Genomic DNA, 17319 nt, shown 5'->3' on the forward strand with positions numbered 1-17319 from the left:
TATTTATTTATTTGACAGAGAGAGAGAGAGATCACAAGTAGGCAGAGAGAGGGGGGGAAGCAGGCTCCCTGCTGAACAGAGAGCCTGATGCGGGGCTTGAGACCATGACCTGAGCCGAAGGCAGAGGCTTAACCCACTGAGCTACCCAGGCGCACCGAGAGATGTTCTGTTGTTTTTTTTTTTTAAGATTTATTCATTTATTTGACAGAGATCACGAGTAAGCAGAGAGGCAGGCAGAGAGAGAGGAGGAAGCAGGCTCCCCGCTGAGCAGAGAGCCTGATGTGGGGCTCGATCCAGGACCCTGAGATCATGACCCGAGTTGAAGGCAGAGGCTTAACCCACTGAACCACCCAGGTGCCCCCCAAGAGATGTTCTTAATGTTCAAATTATCCTACCTGTTCAGAAAAAAATCGTAGGCATATATATGAATAAATCTAAACTTGAATGCTATATAAAATATGGTCATTTTTTTCATTTGCAGACCTATTTCATCTCTAATATTTTATTTTGTAAATAAAATTTAGACAGACACATTATTTTGAACAAGCCAGGTACCACAAAAACAGAACAGGTTTGGAATACAATCTAATATATTTAAAAATGAATTACATATTTTTTTAAACATAGAACTGTTCTGACAAATTCCAGTTACTTTAATACTTTGTATAGTAACATGCATTTAAGATCTGTAAACACTTAATAGGATCACAGTATTTGGTTTGATAAAACTAAGTAGTAAAAACTGTATCTTTTCAATCTAATTGATAAATTAACTTTTTCTTCTATGTTACAGGAAAACCACCAAAGTTTTAAGTAGCATTTTAAGAACAAATGAATTTGAAGATAAAGAATTATTCATTTTCTATTTTGGACACCTACAAATGAAGTGGATCTAGTAACAATAACTGTAATGGACTGTGACAATTCAGTTTATTTTTAATTTTGATGGTTGGGTATTTGGTTTCTCCTAAAATGAGAAATATTTTAAACTACAAAGAATTTTCTAATCAGTTTCAGCTTTGCAGGCAGTTTCCTGCATAAATTGGGAAGTAACACTGGAAAGTAAGAATTTGGTTAGTAGGGAAGGCTGTATTTATAATTTGCATGCTACTTGCAATTTTTTGTTTTTCATCTCTTGTAATAATGGAATGGAAATGTAAGCTGTAAAGATTCTCAAATATAAAGTATTTGCTATGATGTATATATGGTACATAATTTCTTGTTGCTTCTAAAGTTGGCTTTTGTTCTGTTTTCCACTGATTTCATACCAGCACTCTGAAAGGATCTTTACAATCTCTCCAGAGGCTTCAAATGACCCAGGATGTTCAATGCATAGTTCTCAATGACAGGAAGGAGAATATTTTAACATGCATTTCTTTGGTCTCTAGGTTTTTGATAAAATTGTTTAATATTCATGATTACTAGCAGAGATTGACAATTTGGAAACAATGAAACTCAAGGTGAAAAACAGCTGCTACTTGTTGTCTCTAATCAGACTCCATGAACAGAAGAAGTTAGGCAATTGCAAATTAATACTGATATTTTTATTCCAAAAGAGGAAAGATTTAGGCATTTGCAAGTAATTGAGGTACATTAAGTTTTAATTCTTTAATTTCTTATGACAAGAACATGTATGGATGAAGAATTTGGGGGCTAAGCTTTTAGCTCCTAGAAATTTTATATAATAAATCTCCTGCATTTTGTCACTCTGGATGTTACTATTGAAAACAAAGAGTTTCTTCCAGCATAGTGTCAAAAAAAAAATTGCTGATATAAAGGTAAGTGTAAACTCTCCCTAATTCTATTCTCAGAAATCCCCAGGTCTACGGGCAAGGCATTCAAGACCCTCATTTGGCAGAAAGTTGATCATAAACTGAATTCTGAACTCCTAAAACCAGTACCTTTTTCTTCACTGGTCTTTGGGCTTTGTACCTGGATTCAAGCTTTAGTCCATGGTAGGCTTCCCATCTTGGTGTTTTAGTACACTACTTTTCATTACTTCGCTCCCCAGGGTGGGGGGGGGGAGGGGAATACACTAAAACCATAAATTTACGGGTTACTTAAAAATGATACATTTTAACCTAGGGCCCAGATTTATTTTTTGTCCTATTTTCCCTTTATATTACTATAGGGTCCAGTGTGTATATACATATATATATACACACACACACATAACAATTTATGTATAATTTGTATAAGAGCTGGGGTCAGTATTACCATAATTAAATTGGTTTGCTTTATTACTTGCTTGTTATCAAAGGTTTTTTTTTGGACTCTAATTAAAAAAAAATGGTAATAGAACTTATTCTAGTTTGGAATCTAAAGAGCTCGTCTGCTCAGCACTGTTATTGAGGGCAGAAACCTTTTTAAAGTTATACCACCATGGTACTTTGGAAACTGCCTCACACTTAAAAGACTTCGGTACTTTCTGAATCTAATACTGAAATATGTTTTGATTGGCTATAATTTGTATTTTTTGAAACCATTCATAACCAACCTTTTCAAGAAGTTTTATGTCAAAAGTCACTGTATATAATCAGAGTGAGACTACAAAGTCTGTTTTATTATGTTTGCCTTTGTACATATGTATAGCTTATTTGAGTAATCATTGTACATCTCCATTAATGTTCTCTGCTTTGTATATAAATTAAAAGAGTTGAGCCAGGTGTTGTTTCATAGTGTTTGTCATCTTTAGAAATGACTAGAGATATGTGTCTGTGTGTGTGTATATGACAAAATTTACTGCCATTGTCTTGTAGAAGTTATGAAAAAAATTAGATGGACGAGGACTGAGGCATATACAAAGGTATACCTTTGATAGAAGCTAATTCGTTTGAGAAAATACTTTAGGTCAAATTTTATATTTAAAAATATAATTTAGTTCAATCTGAGTTTTCCAACAGTAAAAGAAAAAAAAATGCCTTACAGTTTTTCCTTGAAGACCTGTGGTTTCAAAGGAATTTGGATTATAGAATAACAGGGTAACAGACTTAATATGCACTGGATTTTTATTAGCAGCATTTATCGGAATATATTTTATTAAAACTGTATGAGCCTGTATAGCAAAGTGTACTAGGTACACAGAACACACCAACTGTTCTGGTGAAATTGTCATTCTAGTGTTAAAACTGGAAAAGGTTTTCTGTCCAGTATCTTCCCTGGCAAGAGGGAATGCTCTTAACATTTTGTGCTTGTTTTGTATTTCTTCATTTACTTAGGTTAAAATTTTATTATTTAAATATTTTGAAATTATTATTTAAATGCAAATGTCTATTTTCCAGAAATAAATTAGTCCTCTGGCTCATCTGCCAAAAAATTTGAATCAAATTTTCTCAAAGTAAAATTCTATTTTTTTGATTTGTTGAATTTATGTATAATTATGATGCTATAATAAATGACATAATGGTGTTACAGTACCAAATGGTACCCTATCACAGAATTGTTCACTTGTGAAAAACCAGTTTGTAACATGATAGGTATATAGAGTCTATAGATTACAGCCAAGACTACTGTATGCTCATGTATTAACTTTTTTTTTTTTCTTTAGCTTAAACAATAGAAAGGTATTTTCTCACAGTTCTAGAGCCTGGAAGTCCAAGATCAAGGTGCTACCAAGGCTGATTTCTTCTGAGGCCTCTTCTGGCTTGCTGTTGGTACCTTCTTACTGTGTCCTCGCGTGGCCTTTTCTTTGTGCACCTTCTTTCGCTCTCTCTACACGTAAGGACACCATTTTGGGTCACATATTAGCTTTTTCAGTAAAGTGAATACTTACAAGATCATGAATTGGTAGTGGAGTGAGCACTACCAAAGAAAAACTTCACAGAAAATCAGTTACTTAAAAATGACAAAACACTGATTTAACCTTGATAGTTTATGACAAATCTACAAAAACTATCCTATGAAGTGATACTCTAAAAGTTCCCACTTCAATTATTTTTTATCATTTCTTTTTCACAATTTTTTTCCTTTATGTGTACACTTTTTTCACATATTAAGATTCTGCCACTAAAGGGTTTAGGTTACAATGTAGCAAAACAGCAAAGACTGAGAATAGTGAACTTCAAAAATTTAGGTTAACTTCACATAAAAGATAGAGAAGACATTTTAGAAGAGTGCACATCTTAAATATATTAAAAGTATAGAGTAGATTAGTAACTGCAGAGAATTTTCTAATTCACATTTTCAATAAGAATACTTGTTTTGCACTTGGAACCGTAAAATGTCTAGAAACATCTAGTTGTTCAGGATCCACCATGAAGCTGAAAAGAGAAAAACAACTATTATTAAATGAAAATAATTGCCAGGGCTAAGTTAGTCTAGGTGTAATCATTCTTAGACTATTTTCTCCCACCCACCGTTAGTCTGCATAATTAACTTTCAAGTTGGTCACTATTTACACCAAGATTGAACTCTTCTTATGCAATATTTGTACCAGGTCTTTTGGCACTTGGTCATACTTTGTTATGTATGAATGGAGCTTATCTTGGCAATGAGATTGTAAATGCCCTGAAGATGAAATCATGTTGTTTTAATCCTCCCAGTACTGGCAGCAGTTTGGGAATGTAAGATACTTTTACATAATAATTTCCAAAAGATTGGGTAGAAGCAACTGGATGTGTTTTAAATATTTTATAGTGTATCTATGTTGTAAGGTTGAAAATGTTTTCCCCAGTGAATATAAATATCCCAAAGTTAAATCTATAGCAAAGAAGTAAGACTGATGGAATGCTGTGAGAAACAAATAGAAAGGTCTGAAATTTGCAAAGCTATTTAAGAAATATACTAGTTGGTAATAGGATTTAACTTCCACGTGTAACATCATCTTTTCTTGTAGCCACAGTCCTTTCTCATTTGCCAAGGGATATTCTGCTCCACAGACTGAATTCTTTATATTTTGGTCTGGGTATTTTATGATGGCTAGTGGGCCTGTTTGGCTGCACTTCAATATGCCTCATTTGAATGATTTTGATATTTGAGAGTCCATAGCAATATATTTCTTAAGATGTTTCTTCGGTAAACCACTTAGAAACTTAATAAAAAAGCAGTCTTATCAGAAATCATAATTTATGAGTTAAATTAAAAACACCTACCCATCTCTTTATAATAGGTATTTTTTTCAGATTTTTATTTTAGGTCTAAATACGTACAGCTGAATTGCTTTTAATTGTTTTTATTTTTAACCTTCATATCCATATAACAAATAAAATTCCTAAGACTGGTTACTAAAAATATTAGGAGAAAACTGAATTAAAAAAATATATTAGTAGAAGTCATATGGCCATTAAAACTTTAAATAATATTTATAAGCTAATTCCAGCTGTTTGTCCAGAGAGGTGTGTCTGCTGTTGCAATTTATAAAACTTCCACATTCAAAAAAAGAAAAGGATGCCCCAAGTAGATATTAAAAATCCTGAGGGAGATTTTAAAAATTGTGTTAGAAATCAGACCTATCTTTTCTTTTTGTTCTTCCAAACTTCAGGGGTCACTGCTGAAATTAGATGTGATACGAAAATTAATGCAAAATAGATTAACAAAAAGGGCATTAAAATGCACTAATTTGGGTTCTGAGAATAAGAATTGATCCAGTATTATTTGTGCCCAACTTTTCTCTCCAAATTAGGGAATGCTCTGAGAGAGAAAGAGAACAGAAAAATTTCAGCCATATTCATGGCTTTCTTATTTGAGTATTAAATCTGAGATATAAGCAAGGGAAATTCTGTTAAGTCCATAAACGTGTCCTTAAGCTCTAGAGTAAGTATATACCTAAAGCTCAGGCAGATATGGTAGACTGCTGACTGGAAAACATTCACACCTGATCTCCCCCATCTCTTCACCTACCTTCAATTCTAGAATTTATCTTTTCACTTTCAATTTATTCCCTAATCCATCGGAATCTACCCTACCACTGTATTAAAACTGTCCTCTTGAACATTGACCTCTTGTCAAATCCAGGTTTCAGTCCCATTCTCTTCAGTCCCACCCCACTACACAGGCCCGTGACAAGAACTGTGCCTTGCATGGTATTTCTCTTCCAGTTTCCTTGCTAATTGACGACTCTGACTCTCCACCTCTGAGTGGTTCCCCTCTGTCTCCTTAATAACAGAGGCTTTTCCTTCCCTTTTAAATAAAGGCTTTCCTATGCTTTTGTCAGATATTTGTTCTTATCTATACCCTTTCTCACTAAACCCAGGCTTCAAATATCTTGCCATGGTTAACTCCTGAAAACTGTATTGGCAAGGGAACTCTCTCTGGGTAGCTCCTGGTTCAGATGCCTTCTTTTTCCTGGCCTAGATTGTTGCCCTACCTGACCAATCTCTCACCTCTCCATGATATCCACCTTTCTCCCTCCTGCCAGTTCCTACTGATTAGAGCATTCACTACGCCTCTCAAAAACCTTTAACGAATCCATATTACTCAGTTCAAACTCATTATATTTTCAACCTGATTTCCTACTCTCTTCTCTATCTATATGTGCCATGTATAAGCCCTATGCCTTATTCTTACCTTTGTACCAATTAGCCAAGAACATTAATATCTTATATTTGTTCATGTCTACATTTTACTTCTAGCAAAGTCTCTTCCATCTTTATTTGTCCAACTCACCTTTTAAGTTCCAACTCCGGAGTCATCTCTTTTTTAAAAAAAAAAAAAACTGTAAAAAAGCAATCCCTTCTCTAAATACACATGCATATTATGACACCAGTTGTAACTACTGTGTTATGCTGGAGCTCGTTTTTTTTCTGCAAGCATTTGTCTTTCCTACTGAACAGCATTTTATGGGAAGGGACTGAATTTTTACTTTGCACTCTCTCTAGCTTCCAACATAATGTTTATTCAAAATTGGAACTAGCACTAGTAAAGCTAAGCATCCCAGTATCCTCAGTACCTAACCCATAAAACACTCAGTAAATATATTTAATTGGTGACTGGAAGGGTAGATGAACAAATGAATTTTTGTTCTCAATTATCTTAAACCTTGGCTAAGTGAAACTTCTTAGACAATTTCAGTTTTTCCCTTTCCATTTTGCTTTCGTCCAATTACAAATAATATTTTAACAGCTATTAAAAATATTTCCAGCATAATTCTAATCTGCAATCTATGGGTCACACATTTCAAATTTATTCAGTACACTAATTATAATATGGTAAAACATCTGAATAAAATTTTTTGGACATGTCATGATTTGACTCATGACTAGAAAAAAATGACTAATACTAGGTTTAATATAGCCAGGAATACAAATAGGATCAACTAAGTAGTAAAGACAATAGACTATATAGATGTTTCCTCCTCCCACTTTTAGGTTTTAAGATCTAATAAAGAGAGCACCACTGATCAAGTTTGAGGGTAAGAAATACATCTTTTAAAAGCAAAAGATAATACAAAAGCATATAAGCACTGAAATCAGGATAATTACCAGGAACTAGCATAGTAGATGTGAGTTCTGGAGTTTCCAAGAAGTCCACGTTGCTTCTTTGGAATGTCTTGCTATAATTTGTCTGAAGGTGGCTGTATAAATAATTACAGGTTAAGGCTGTGCGTTTCTTTTATAATCTAAGTAGAGTGCAACAGATCGAATTCAGTCACGGTGGCAAGGTTTTGAATGATTTGGATTAAGTGTCTGAATATAGACTTTATGGTTATTTGGCCTTAAAAAACAGAAAAAATTTCTGAAGACTTTTAAAAGTCTTCAAGAATATATAATAAAATTATAATATATTAATAATTATATATTAATGTAATTAATAAGAATAAGAACATTAATTCCCATGGAAAATAAAAGGAGAAAGGCTTTAATTGCAGAAAGTAGCTTAAACAGAAAATAGAATATATTGGCTGTCAGAATGATTTCAAAATAGGATAGCTAAGAAGAGAGACTATAGATTTTTCTCTCTCTAGGGAAAAAAAGAAAAATCATCTATCTCAAAGCATAGGCCTAGAGTACAGAATTGAGTAAGTTGGCTTTAAAGCTCCCTTCTGTGTTTGAAATTCTATTGGTGTCATTATATATTATAGTTTTAAAACAGTCACAAAAATAAAACTTTTAGGTGAAATATGTATAACTAAATTTCCAGGTATTCTATTACTCTCATTACCATATTTAAAACCTTAAATATGGGCTTACTAGAGGGCTGTATTCTCTGCCATTTAAAACGAACTAGTACTATATAATCTCAATAGCAATAATTTTCTTCATCCCATTTTTCCAGTTGTATGTTATCTATTTGTAATTATCTTAATTTAAAAGAGGTGTATTGGTTTAACTTTGTTGAGAAGTAACTGACAAATATCTACATACAACATGCACAATATGGTTTGATATACATTATACACTATAGAATGGTTACCAAGAGAAGTTGATTTTTTAATTTTTTTTTGCAGTTTAAAGATATTTAGAAAAATTAAGCCATGATGGTGTTAACTGTTATAGTTTTACTGTAAAGTAAAATGCCACAGTTTATAAAAAATTAGAAAGTAAAATTATTTTCTTATCCTTCCTTTTCTGTGTCCTTTGTCCTCCCAACTTCTTGGTCCTTAAGATACCCACGACCCATATCTAACTCTTACTTGACAGCATCAGTAAAATGGTTATACTTAAAGGAGGATCATTACCAAAAATATTTGTGCTTCAAGAAGAGAAGGGTTTCTAATCCAAGAAATAAATTTTTAAAAGGGTGGGATTTAGGAAAATGAATAAATGGGATAGATTTTAAGGTGAGGTAAAGGGAATAGAGCTTTTCCTACAAGTTCTAAAAACATCATGTATATTTCACCCTCCTTGCCACACCCCCCAAAAAAGCCTGGTGTTACTTACCTATTCCACACACTGCTGTTCTCCCAAAACTCATAAATAATGTACCGAGATTCACTGGAAAGCTTCTGTATGGAAATACTGAAATGGAAAAGAAAAAGTGTAAGTAGCCATGGGAAATTAAAGACAAGAAGCAAACTAAAGATTCTAGTTATTTATTTTAGAGAGAGAGAGTGTGTGAGCAAGCTCAAGTGGAGGGAGAGGCAGAGGGAGAGAATCTCAAGCATGGCCCACGCTGAGCAAAGAGCCCTACATGGGACTTGATGTATGACACTGAGATCATGACCCGAGCTGAAATCAAGAGTCAAATGCTTAACCGACAGCCACACAGGTGCCCCAAGAAGCAAACTAATTTTTCTAATTGTCTCTGTATGTGGTATGAAACAATCTTACCTATTCATATGGAAAACACCTATGGTGCCTGCATGAAAATGAAAGTTTTGTAAATAATTGATTAGTTCAATATGTCTGTATTGTTTGACATAATTTTTAAATTTTCTGGTTTGATATCATGAAAATCATCTCAGTATATTATAGACATGAGTATCTGTTGTCTTATGGTTCCAAAAAATGTTGAATGCGTGCATTTGTACTTGACCTCAAGTGCAGCTCTTTGAATCTATCCTGTCTGCCTCCATATAGCTCTTTCCAAATTCCTGGCCTTCTCCCATCCTTGGGTTGACTGCTGCAAGGTTTCTGGTTTGTCAGTGCCCATAGTTCGTTCTCTCTCTCTCTCTCTCTCACGCACGCACGCGCACACACACCCCTCAGTTTTCAATTTTGAGCGTCCACATTGTAGCCGTAATTGTCATTTTTTTGTTTGTTTGCTTTTCCAATTTAGGGCAGACAGATTTGTCCCTTGCAACTCTCTGACCAGCATGAGAGTGGCTAAAAGGCTATGTGATGTGTTTTGGAGGTGCTGGATTGGGGGGTCTGCTGAAAAGACACATTGGGATGAAGGCTGGATTTAATCTTGGAGCAACGAAGAACCACTGAAGGGTTTAAAACAGAGAGATATCAGGGTTAGAGGTGGGTTTTAAAAGATCCTGGTGGTGGTGTGAGTTATCCCGTGCAGAACAGTAAATAAAGGAAGAAAAGCTAGAAAGATGGTGAAATCACTTAGTAATAACAAAGACCCAAATTAAGGTAGAAAGGAGGGACAGATTCATGAATTTATGGGAGGATGGGAGACAAATACAAAGATTCCTTTAAAAAATTAATTCCAGGGACTTCCAGGGAAGATGGCAGATTATGAGGACTCTAAATTCATCATCCCACAGACAGAACTAGATGACAGCCACCTCAGTGTAAGTAACTCAAAAAATGACCCACAGACTGGCAGAACAGATTCTCCATAGCTAAATATAGAGAAGAGACCACATCTAACAGGGTAAGACTACTGTTGGGCGCTCCATGGACTACTGGACTGCTGGCAGAGGGGAGGGACACATAGGGGTAGAGAAGAGGGAGAAACAGACCCTCACAGTGGGGAGCCTGCAAGGGGAAGATGAATTTGCCTTTGAAAATAAGGCCAAATTTCATGAATTCTTACAGTCAGTGGGTCTTAAAACCTAGAACTTTAAAAATCAGCAGGATTGGCTCTAGGAGAGCCTGGAGGGATTCATTTTCTCTTAAGGAGCACAACAATGGGCCCGTGATGATACAGCAAAGGAGCAGCAGTTTGAAAAAATGCCTGAACTATACTTGTTTACTAACTTCAGGGCATGTGCTTGAGGCAGGGATCCTTGGCAGACTTCTCCAGGAACACAGGAACAGGCAGATGCCATTTCCCTCCCTTGTTCTCCAGTATAAACACAGTTATCTGTGGGAACCAGGGCAGCATGGACAATCCCTACATAACTTGCTAATACTGTGCATCTTGCCCAGCAAGCCCCCTACCCCAACCCCATATCCTGCACTTAGGCAGATCCATCCTCTCCAACTTGGCCTGTCTTTGTTCTGGTGGCTGCAAGCCTCTCCCACAGCAGACCAGGACAGATCTTGCTCATATCACACATTCAGCCCCTGTGCACTTCAGCAGATCTGCCCCCCACCCTGGGATGGAGCCCATCCCAGGCAAAGCCATAAGCTTGGCTGTGTACAAGAAGCTCTGCCGGAGGCCAGCACCACTCCCAAGGCGATGCCTGCCCCTGGGAAAGGGGGAAAGAACCACATACACACCAGTCCAGCTCCAGCTCCAGCAGTGTGCTGAGGGCAGACATCTGGTCTGACTGCAGACTCTGCTCAACAATGAACAAATACTTCTCAGGAGACAAAAGAGTGAAAGTGCCCTGAGTTCAGTGTTACTATATTTCTGGCAAATGCCTGGTCTGACTCAAGCCCAAGGTGGCCCAAGACTGGCTTACTAACAGCACAAGGACCAAACTATGGCTGAAAACAGGCAAAGAGAGCCATTGCGATGACTGGACTGAAGGAAAAAGTGGCTCAATCACAACAGTAGGGTACATTCAACACAAACAGGACACACCCGTGAAGTGCCAGGTTCTGGTGAACAGGGCACACTGCACTGCAGGACACTATAGGACTTCTTTTTCATAGGGTCACTACTTTCAGGAGCAGAAGAGCTGACTTTCCTAATACATAGAAACAGACAGAGACAAATGAAGAGACGAAGGAACACATTCCACATGGAAGAATAGGACAAAATCACAGCCAGAGACCTAACTGAAATGGAGATAATATGCCTGAAGGAGAACGTAAAGTACTGACCAGTGGATATGAGAAAAGAGTGGAGGACATCGGTGAGACCCTTAACAATGAGAAAAAAAAAAAACAAACATAAAAAAATAGAGATGAACTCAGTAAATGAAATAAAAATACCTTAGATGGAATAGACTAGAGGAAACAGAAAAACAGTGACTTGGAGGACAGTAATGTAAAGAAATCAAGGTGAACAGGAGAAAGAGAAAAAAAGATACAAAATTAATATAGACTTAGGGATCTTAGCAACACCATCAAGTGTACTAACATTCACATGATAGGGATCTCAGAAGGAGAAGAGCGAAAACAGGGCAGAAAATTTATTTGAATAAATAATAAATGAAAACTTCCTGAGTCTAGATAAGGAAACAGATATCTAGATCCAAAAAGCACAGAAAGACCCTAATGGAATCAACCCAAGGTCCACACCATGACACATAATAATTAAAATGGCAAAAAACAGATTTTAAAAGCAGCAAGAAACCACACAAAGCTAACAGCTGATTTCTCAGCAAAAAGGTTGCAGGTCAGAAAGGAGTGGTGTGATACACTCAAAATGCTGATACAGAAGGAGTACAGAAGATGGCGGAGAAGTAGCAGCCTGAGACTACATCAGGTAGCAGGAGATCAGCTCGATAGCTTATCTAAACATTGCAAACACCTACAAATCCAACGGGAGAGCGAAGAGAAGAACAGCAACTCTAGAAACAGAAAATCGACCACTTTCTGAAAGGTAGGACTGGCGGAGAAGTGAATCCAAAGCGACAGGAAGATAGACCGCGGGGGAGGGGCCGGCTCCTGGCAAGTGGCGGAAGAACGGAGCACTAAATCAGGACTTTTAAAAGTCTGTTCCACTGAGGGACATTGCTCCAGAGGCTAAACTGGGGTGAAGCCCACGCGGGGTCAGCATGGCCCCAGGTCTCACGGTGGCACAGAAGGATTGGGGGTGTCTGAGTGTCACAGAGCTGGAAGGTATTAGAGCGGGGAAGAGAGCCGAGGAGTGAGCTTTCAGCTCGGGGTTACCTTGAATTGGTTGCAGGCTGGGTGAGCTCAGAGCGCAGCTGGAGGCCAGGGAGACAGGAATGTTTGAACGCTTTTCTCTGAGGGCGCACTGAGGAGTGGGGCCCCGAGCTCTCGGCTCCTCCGGGCCGGAGACTAGGAGGCCGCCATTTTCATTCCTGTCCTCCAGAACTCTACGGAAAGCGTTCAGGGGACAAAAGCTCCCGAAAGCGAACCCGAGCGGATTACTTAGCTGAGCCCCTGGTAAGGGCAGTGCAATTCCACCTCCAGCAAAGACACTTGAGAATCACTACAACAGCCCCCCCGCCCTTCCGAAGATCAACAAGAAATCCAGCCAAGACCAAGTTCACTTACCAAGGAGAACAGCGGAATTCCAGAGGAGGAGAAAGCAAAGCATGGAATTCATGGCTTTCTCCCCATGATTGTTTAGTCTTGCAGTTAATTTTTTTTCTTCTGCTAAATTTTTTTTTAAACTTTTACCCTTTCCTCTTTTAACATCTTTTTAACTAGTTTAACAATATCTTTCATAAAAAAATAATCTTTTTTGAACCTTCAGTATTATCTTTTAACCTTCATTGTATCTAACTTTATTTTTTGTATACACATAGGGTTTTTTCTTCTAAAAAATGTGGGGTACAACTTCTAATAGATCAAAATATACCCTAAATCTAGCTGCGGTCTTGTTCTAGTCTCCAACCCAAGAAAATTCTCTCCATTTTCTTTTTTATTCTCCCAACCAAATTACTTTATCAATTCCTTTTTTAGAACTTAAAAAAATAAATTTTTTTCATCTTTATAGGCATATTCCATCCCTTCACTGTGTTTACCCTTATATATGTTTTTAATTCTTTAAAATTTTGGGAGGTAGTTTCTTCTAAGAGACCAAAATACTCCCCAAATTAAGTGGGTGACCCTGTTCTAGTCACCAGTCTAATATATATATATATATATTTTTTTTTTTCCTTTCTTATATTTTGTCTTTGTTTTCTTTTTTAAATTTTTTTTTTTCTGAACTTTTTATCCCCCTTTTCCCTCCCACAATTTGGGGTCTCTTCTGATTTGGCTAGAGCACATTTCCCTGGGGTCTTTGCCACCCTTTTAGTATTTTATTTGCTCATTCATATATTCTTATCTGGACAAAATGACAAGGCGAAAAAATTCACAAAAAAAAAGAACAAGACGCAGTACTGAGGGTTAGAGACCTAATCAATAGGGACATTGGTAATATGTCAGATCTAGAGTTCAGAATGACAATTCTCAAGGTTCTAGCCAGGCTCGAAAAAGGCATAGAAGAAACTACAGAAACCCTCTCCAGAGAGATAAAAGCCCTTTCTGGAGAAATAAAAGAACTAAATCTAACCAAGTTGAAATCAAAAAAGCTATTAATGAGGTGCAGTAAAAAATGGAGGCTCTTACTGCTAGGATAAACGAGGCAGAAGAAAGAATTAGTGATATAGAAGACCAAATGACAGAGAATAAAGAAGCTGAGCAAAAGAGAGACAAACAAATATTGGATCACAGGGGGAGAATTTGAGAGATAAGTGAAACCATAAGATGAAACAACATTAGAATAATTGGGATTCCAGAAGAAGAAGAAAGAGAGAGGGGAGCAGAAGGTATATTGGAGAGAATTATTGGAGAGAATTCCCCTAATATGGCAAAGGGAACAAGCATCAAAATCCAGGAGGTGCAGAGAACCCCCCTCAAAATCAACAAGAATAGGTCCACACCCCGTCACCTAGTAGTAAAATTGACAAGTCTTAGTGACAAAGAGAAAATCCTGAAAGCAGCCTGGGAAAAGAAGTCTGTAACATACAAAGGTAAAAATATTAGATTGGCAGCAGACTTATCCACAGAGACCTGGCAGGCCAGAAAGAGCTGGCATGATATATTCAGAGCACTAAACGAGAAAAACATGCAGCCAAGAATACTCTATCCAGCTAGGCTATCATTGAAAATAGAAGGAGAGATCAAAAGCTTCCAGGACAAACAAAAACTGAAAGAATTTGCAAACACCAAACCACCTTTACAGGAAGTATTGAAAAAGGTCCTCTAAGCAAAGAGAGAGCCTAAAAGTAGTAGATCAGAAAGGAACAGAGACGATATACAGTAACAGTCAGGCAATACAATGGTTCAAAATCTGTGGGACACAGCAAAGGCAGTCCTGAGAGGAAAATATATAGCAGTACAAGCCTTTCTCAAGAAAGAAAAAAGATCTCAAATACACGACCTAACCCTACACCTAAAGGAGCTAGAGAAAGAACAAGAAAGAAAGCCTAAACCCAGCAGGAAAAGAGAAATCATAAAGATCAGAGCAGAAATCAATGAAATAGAAACCAAAAAAACAATAGAACAAATCAATGAAACTAGAAGCTGGCTCTTTGAAAGAATTAATAAGATTGATAAACCCCTGGCCAGTTTTATCAAAAAAAAAAAAAAAAAAAAAAGAGAGAGAGAGAGAGAGAGAGAAAGGACCTAAATAAATAAAATCATGAATGAAAGAGAAAAGAACACAACCAACATCAAAGAAATACAATTATAAGAACATACTATGAGCAACTCTACACCAACAAATGTGACAATCTGAAAGAAATGGATGCATTCCTAGAGACATATAAACCACCACAACTGAACCAAGAAGAAATAGAAAACCTGAACAGACCCATAACCAGTAAGGAGATTGAAACAGTCATCAAAAATCTCCCAACAAACAAGAGCCCAGGGCCAGACGGCTTCCCAGGTGAATTCTACCAAACATTTAAAGAAGAATTAATTCCTATTCTCCTGAAACTGTTCCAAAAAATAGAAATGGAAGGGAAACTTCCAAACTCATTGTATGAGGCCAGCATCACCTTGATCCCCAAACCAGACAAGGATCCCATCAAAAAAGAGAATTATAGACCAATATCCTTGATGAACACAGATGCAAAAATTCTCACCAAAATACTAGCCAATACGATACAACAGTACATTAAAAGGATTATTCACCACGACCAAGTGGGATTTATTCCAGGGCTGCAAGTTTGGTTCAACATCCGCAAATCAATCAATGTGATACAATACATTAATAAAAGAAAAAACAAGAACCATATGATACTTTCAAAAGATGCTGAAAAAGTACAGCACCCTTCCTGATCAAAACTCTTCAAAGTGTAGGGATATGGGCACATACCTCAATATCTTCAAAGCCATCTGTGAAAAACCCACTGCAAATATCATTCTCAATGGAGAAAAACTGAAAGCTTTTCTGCTAAGGTCAGGAACATGGCAGGGATGTCCATTATCACCACTGCTATTCAACATACTACTAGAAGTCCTAGCCTCAGCAATCAGACAACAAAAAGAAACTAAAGGATCCAAATAGGCAAGGAAGAAGTCAAACTATCACTCTTTGCAGATGATATGATACTATATGTGGAAAACCCAAAAGACTCCACTCCAAAACTGCTAGAACTTGTACAGGAATTCAGTAAAGTGTCAGGATATAAAATCAATGCACAGAAATAAGTGGAATTTCTTTACACCAACAAGAAGACAGAAGAAAGAGAAATTAAGGAGTCAATCCTATTTACAATTGCACCCAAAACGACAAGATACCTAGGAATAAACCTAACCAAAGAGGCAAAGAATCTATACGTAGAAAACTATAAAGTACTCATGAAAGAAATTGAGGAAGACACAAAGAAATGGAAAAACGTTCCATGCTCCTGGATTGGAAGAACAAATATTGTAAAAATGTCTATGCTACCTAAAGCAATCTACACATTTAATGCAACCCCTATCAAAATACCACCCATTTTTTTCAAAGATATGGAACAAATAATCCTAAAATTTATATGGAACCAGAAAAGACCTTGAATAGCCAAAAGAATATTGAAAAAGAAAGCCAAAGTTGGTGGCATCACAATTCCAGACTTCAAGCTCTATTACGAAGCTGTCATCATCAAGACAGTATGGTACTGGCACAAAAACTGACATATAGATCAATGGAACAGAATAGAGAGTCCAGAAATCGACCCTCAACTCTATGGTCAACTAATCTTCGACAAAGCAGGAAAGAATGTCCAATGGAAAAAAGACAGCCTATTCAACAAATGGTGTTGGGAAAATTGGACGGCCACATGCAGAAAAATGAAATTGGACCATTTCCTTACATCACACACGAAAATAGACTCAAAATGGATGAAGGACCGCAATGTGAGAGAGGAATCCATCAAAATCCTTGAGGAGAACACAGACAGCAACCTTTTCGACCTCAGCTGCAGCAAATTCTTCCTAGAACCATTGCCAAAGGCAAGGGAAGCAAGGGCAAAAATGAACTATTGGGATTTCATCAAGATCAAAAGCTTTTGCGCAGCAAAGGACACAGTTAACAAAACCAAAAGACAACCGACAGAATGAGAGAAGATATTTGTAAACGACATATCAGATAAAGGGCTAGTATCCAAAATCTATAAACAGCTTAGCAAACTCAACACCCAAAGAACAAATAATCCAATTAAGAAATGGGCAGAGGACATGAACAGACATTTCTTTTTTTTTTTGAACAGACATTTCTGCAAAGAAGACATCCAGATGGCCAACAGACACATGAAAAAATGCTCCACATCACTCGGCATCAGGGAAATACAAATCAGAACCATAATAAGATACCACCTCACACCAGTCAGAATGGCTAAAATGAACAAGTCAGGAAATTACAGATGCTGATGAGGATGTGGAGAAAGGGGAACCCTCCTACACTGTTGGGAATGCAAGCTGGTGC

General features: G+C 36.9%; 2 protein-coding genes across 2 annotated transcripts in view; one reads left to right on the forward strand and one right to left on the reverse strand.

Moving 5' to 3' along the window:
* C1H8orf88 (chromosome 1 C8orf88 homolog) overlaps nt 1-922 on the forward strand; it is a 38709-nt gene extending 37787 nt beyond the window's left edge. The window contains exon 6 of the mRNA XM_045981687.1: nt 794-922. Within this exon, the coding sequence (XP_045837643.1) occupies nt 794-817 (24 nt within the window). The 3' untranslated portion in view covers nt 818-922. The remainder of the gene's footprint in view (nt 1-793) is intronic.
* The window catches only part of NECAB1 (N-terminal EF-hand calcium binding protein 1), a 201341-nt gene continuing 184474 nt past the window's right edge, over nt 453-17319 (reverse strand). The window contains exons 11-13 of the mRNA XM_045981674.1: nt 8817-8894; nt 7419-7510; nt 453-4259 (exon numbers count right to left, since the gene is read on the reverse strand). Of these exons, the coding sequence (XP_045837630.1) occupies nt 4234-4259; nt 7419-7510; nt 8817-8894 (196 nt within the window). The 3' untranslated portion in view covers nt 453-4233. The remainder of the gene's footprint in view (nt 4260-7418; nt 7511-8816; nt 8895-17319) is intronic.

This window comes from Meles meles, chromosome 1, assembly GCF_922984935.1.
Source record: "Meles meles chromosome 1, mMelMel3.1 paternal haplotype, whole genome shotgun sequence".
Lineage (NCBI taxonomy): Eukaryota > Metazoa > Chordata > Mammalia > Carnivora > Mustelidae > Meles > Meles meles.